Source organism: Pinus tabuliformis, chromosome 3_2, assembly GCF_031772625.1.
Source record: "Pinus tabuliformis cultivar Carrire ecotype Pingquan chromosome 3_2, CPIR1, whole genome shotgun sequence".
In the NCBI taxonomy this organism is placed as follows: domain Eukaryota; kingdom Viridiplantae; phylum Streptophyta; class Pinopsida; order Pinales; family Pinaceae; genus Pinus; species Pinus tabuliformis.
In genome coordinates this window covers 1011683166-1011687894 of record NC_142302.1, presented here as the reverse complement: position 1 = coordinate 1011687894, position 4729 = coordinate 1011683166, and the positions used below count along the sequence as shown (strand labels likewise).

Here is a 4729-nt window from a genome sequence, read left to right as displayed (position 1 = left end):
GAACCCAACCCAATTGGGGATTTTACCCTTATCTCCTTAAATTTCTTCTCTGCGAAGTTTTCTTTGCATATTTGGCTTGGTGCACATCCAATTGGGGTTTTTCCCATCTCTCCTTTTCTTTCTTCTCTGTGGGGTTTTCTTTGTATATTTGTCTTAATGCGCAGAGTTTTCTTTATAGATTGGGCTCAATGTTTGGTATTAATGCCAGTAATGGCTCCAATGCTTAATTCCTTCAGAACTTAGTCATTCTCAACTGCATCAACTTCCTTCGAGATAGTCTATTTGACTCTGAGTTTGGTCCTGCATGTATGACCACCTTGTGTTTTATTCCAGATAACCATCTTGGTTATATTCATGATCCTTTTTATTTTGTTGGAGGCTATGGTACAATTTATTTCTCCCAATTACCACCCTTCTTATTTTGTTGTAGGTCGGTTGTATTGTGGTTGAATTGGAAGTAACGTCGTTGAGGGTTTGTTACCCATTATAGGTTATTTGTATTTCTTTCACACTGTGCATTTAAAATAGTTTTTAATAAGTCATTTGTGTAATTTATTCCATGGTTTGACTCTTGTGACATTCTTTGTTCAAGGTTTTTTAGAGGTTTTGTTGTTGAATCCTTTCTTACGGCCTTTCAGTGAGATGATGTTAACAAGACCTTGCCTTATAGATAAAGTTTTGTTGGGAACAGAGGCAGGCTCATTCAACTGGGTGAGGCCCACATTTATGAAGAGTGACAGATATTCGCTCTTTAGCAATGAACTTATCATGGCAAAAGATCAGGACTAGATTTACCAGCATTGTATCGTTCCTCTTCTTAACTTAGGTTTAAAATCATAAAAAGTTTAAAATATATTTTTCATGTGGGAAATAACGAGTAAGTTCAACAATGAAATCTTAAAATTTCCTATGAACACAAATAAAAAGAGCATCAGGAAAATGGTAATTAAACAACCATTAGATCAGGTAATAACTCCATTTTGCAACAAACTGTTGCTAATGCATTTGTGATTAAATTTATAGTCCCTTATCAATGAAACCAAAAATGACCGAAGATCCCACATCAAATGTATAGCCATTTATATTGTAGAACCCTGAATTCCTACCAGGGATACCACATTTTTCATTTTTCTAACACCAGAAATATGGCCCCTTGTACTGCCAACTGGGTTGCAGCAACCAAGCCCCCAATGTACGACCCAATGACTATGGAATCATCCTCTTCTGACCTGTTGAAAAAAGTCTCACTTTTTCTGAGTGTTTGTGATGCAATTTCCATCACAATGCTACACAGATTTTTTTTGCAAACATAGTGGCTTTCCCGGTGTCTATGAGGCTGTTGAGATTAATGAAGAAATGTCTTAAGGGAGTGATGAGTCCAATCTAACCTTAGATTAGGAGTTTGTTCATATTTTCTTGGTGTTGTTTCAACTTCCCTAATTGTGAGGGATTTATATATTCATCATGTAATTATTATATATTCATCATGTAATTATTGTAATGGACAGAGCATGTTCTGTAGAGGTAGTCTCTAGGTGGTGTTTCATACCTGTGAATTGCTCAGATTTGATTGTGATATTTTTAACATGGTATAAGAGCTACAGGGTTGAAGACAGCCTGTAGCCCTGACTGGAGGCAGAAATTTAACAGACGCGTTCAGAGGGCGATTAGCGCAGAATTCAGCGCGATAGTTGCGTCGATTCAGTTTTGGCCTTACGCAATTTTTATTTTCAAGAACGACGTGAGTAGACCATTCTTGAATCGCGTCGATCATGAAGAGGAGGAAGTCTGTGGTGAAGAGGTGGTGAAGGATGGTGAATAAGCAGAGGCCATCGTGGATTTGGTTTATTTGGAGTTGAATCCGTTTTTGGATCGCTGCGGAACTGCCGAGGAAGTGGGCGCAATTTTTTCTGTGCTACACCAACATTTTGGATCATTGACAGATTTTGGATTGCTGCCGTAGTAGTGGAGATGAGTGGGAGGCTGAGCCGTTGTTGATCAGCGGGTGAAAGTGCTTGGGGCTGAGCCTAAAAGCTTATGAATTGAATCTTGTTTATTTGAGCTCTATGAGGCAAGGTGTTGAAGGAGCTCGGCGGTGACCTCCGTGATTGTTTCTAATTGAAGTGAATTGTCTATGTTGCTATCGTGAGAAGCTTGTGGATCAAATGTGAAGTCATGATGATATTGGAAGGGAAGGTCGAGATCCCTTGCCTGGAGTTCATTCAGATCTCTTGCCTAGAGGGCTACGTTTCCTATGAGAGATCGTAGATACCGCTGCCACGAGTTTCCCATGGAGAAGGCTGAGGAACGTTGTGTGTGGGCTCAAGCTCTGTAAAGAGTCTAAGTCGTTGAGTCTGAATCTATTTGTTGTTGCTGAATCTAACGAAGTTTGAGGAGGTCGTTATTTTTCGTTGCTAATAGAGGCCAAGATCCCTTACACAGCCGGAGAAAAGAGTCTTTTTTTTGGTTTGTTTCTCCTCCTCCTCCCCACGGTGGGCACGAGTGTGATATCAAATCATTACATGAGAAAAAAGCAGCGATTGGGCTAGTTTAGAAATAATTGTTGTTGCGTTCTGAAAGGACGGTGATCAAATATAAAAGGGATTTGGATTTTATTTTTTTAAGAGTTTAATTAAAGTCTTTTAAATTAAAAGTTCTTTTAAATTTAATTCTTTAATTAAAAAAGGGCTTATTATTTGATAAAGGGGGTGTTTTTTTATTAAGAAGGAATTGAAGGGATCTCTTAAAAAAGGGGATCTGGGCTCAGTTTTCATTGGATCTGGCATTTGCATTAGTTTTGAATATTTGGGGTTGTTTGTTTTTTGTTGGGTTGAAGTTTTTTATTATTCAAGATGAATAATCAGTTAGCAGAAGCATACCTCAATGAGAATAACAAGTTGGATGAATCCAATAATTTTGGTTGGAAATTTAAGATGCAGACCCTGCTTGAGGGACACAATGCATGGGCAATTGTAAATAATGATGAGGTGAAGTTGAACCTGACTGCAGGAGGAAGAACAACAATAATCCAAGACTGGGACAAGAGGGAGACTAAGGCGATAATGCTCCTAAAATTGTCAGTAAAATATTGTGTTATTCCCCATATCCGTGATTGCAAGACTACACTAGAAATCTGGAAGACACATAGGGATCTCTATGAGGTCAATGACGCCAATTGGTTTTTGTTTTTGAAGAGCAAGATGATCTCCATCAAGATGAAGGAGAATGAGACATTTGTAGCTTTTATTTCGCGGATCAAGGAGCTCAAGAACAAGCTGGGTGACATCGATGAAGCTGTGTCAGATACAGATTTGGTCATGATTACCATGAATGGTATGAATGACGAGTATCATATGTTTATCATTGGCTTGAATGAAAGAGAAAAATCCCCGTTTTTGAAGAATTGACGGGGATCCTCATGCAAGAGAAGCAAAGGCAGCTAACTCATAAACCTCAGAGTTCAGATGTAGCCTTAATGGCAAAGAAGAAGCCCTTCATAGGAAAGCCAAATGTAGCACAGAAGATCAGTGCAGCCCCACAGAGAAAGATGCCCCCACATCAAGGTATGTCTTTCAATAGAAATAACTCTACAACCAAATGTTTTTATTGTGGTAGAACCAAGCATATAGCCAGATATTGCAGGAAGAAGAAGTTTGATGAAGGTCGGAAGACACATAAACAACATGCAAGTCATTTTGCTGATGAGGAACGGAGTCAGAACCTCAGACTGTTCATATCTGACTCTGCGTTTTCGGGTAAGGATGATGAAGCAAATACCTGGTTTGTGGACTCAGGTGCATCTATCCACATGACAAGGAACAAACAGTGGTTTGAAGACTTCTAAGTAACTAGCAGTGGAGCAAACATCTATCTTGGCAATGATAGAGGGTACCAAATCAAAGGTTATGGTAATTTTCCTGTTTTTTTGCTTGATGGAAATATTAGACATATTCATAATGTGATTTATGTACCCAGGATAAAAAGAATTTTATCGTTGTCTCTACAATAACTGATCAGAATCTCAAGGTAGAGTTTTATAAATCATATTGTGTTATTAAATACCTATTGGATCATATGAAGCCTATTGCATCATGTATTCGTGTGGGAGGATTGTACAAGCTAAATGTCAAAAGCACACCACATCGGGCATTGACATCATCTTCCATGGCTACTTTTGACTTATGGAATCATAGGTTCGACCATATTAACTTCATTGATCTGCTGCTATTACAGAAAAGAGGTATGGTCGAAGGTCTTTCTGTTTTAAAACCTGTTCATATTGATTGTGATACATTTGCACTAGGAAAGTTGCACAAAGATGAATTCCACGTGAATGCTGATAGAAGGAGGAGAGATATACTCGAGTTGGTACACACAGATTTATGTGGGCCTATGCAGACAAGGTCGTTAGGCAGTGCATACTATTTTTTATTGTTTATTGATGAGTATACTAGATTTACTTGGGTGTATTTCCTTAGGAAGAAGAGCCACACTTTTGAATACTTCAAGGAGTTCAGAAGTATGGTTGAAAAGAAGACACACAAAAGCATCAGGATTCTTCGCTCGGATCAAGGGGGACAGTACAAGAAATCTTGTGTCCTCAAATACTGCAAAGATCATGAGATACAACAGTAGTTTACAATACCCCACACTCCTCAACAAAATGGGGTTGCAGAGAGGAAGAACAAAACCCTCGTGGAGTGTTCTCGCAGTATGTTAAGAGGTAAGA

The 4729-nt window shown here is 38.7% G+C and overlaps 1 protein-coding gene across 1 annotated transcript; it reads left to right on the top strand.

The window, feature by feature from the left end:
* The first annotated feature begins 2852 nt into the window (after positions 1–2852).
* Positions 2853–3407, top strand: LOC149184024 (uncharacterized). Its single transcript, XM_089415191.1, has one exon. It carries the CDS (start codon positions 2853–2855, stop codon positions 3405–3407), a length of 555 nt encoding a protein of 184 aa, XP_089271317.1.
* The last annotated feature ends 1322 nt before the right edge of the window (positions 3408–4729 follow it).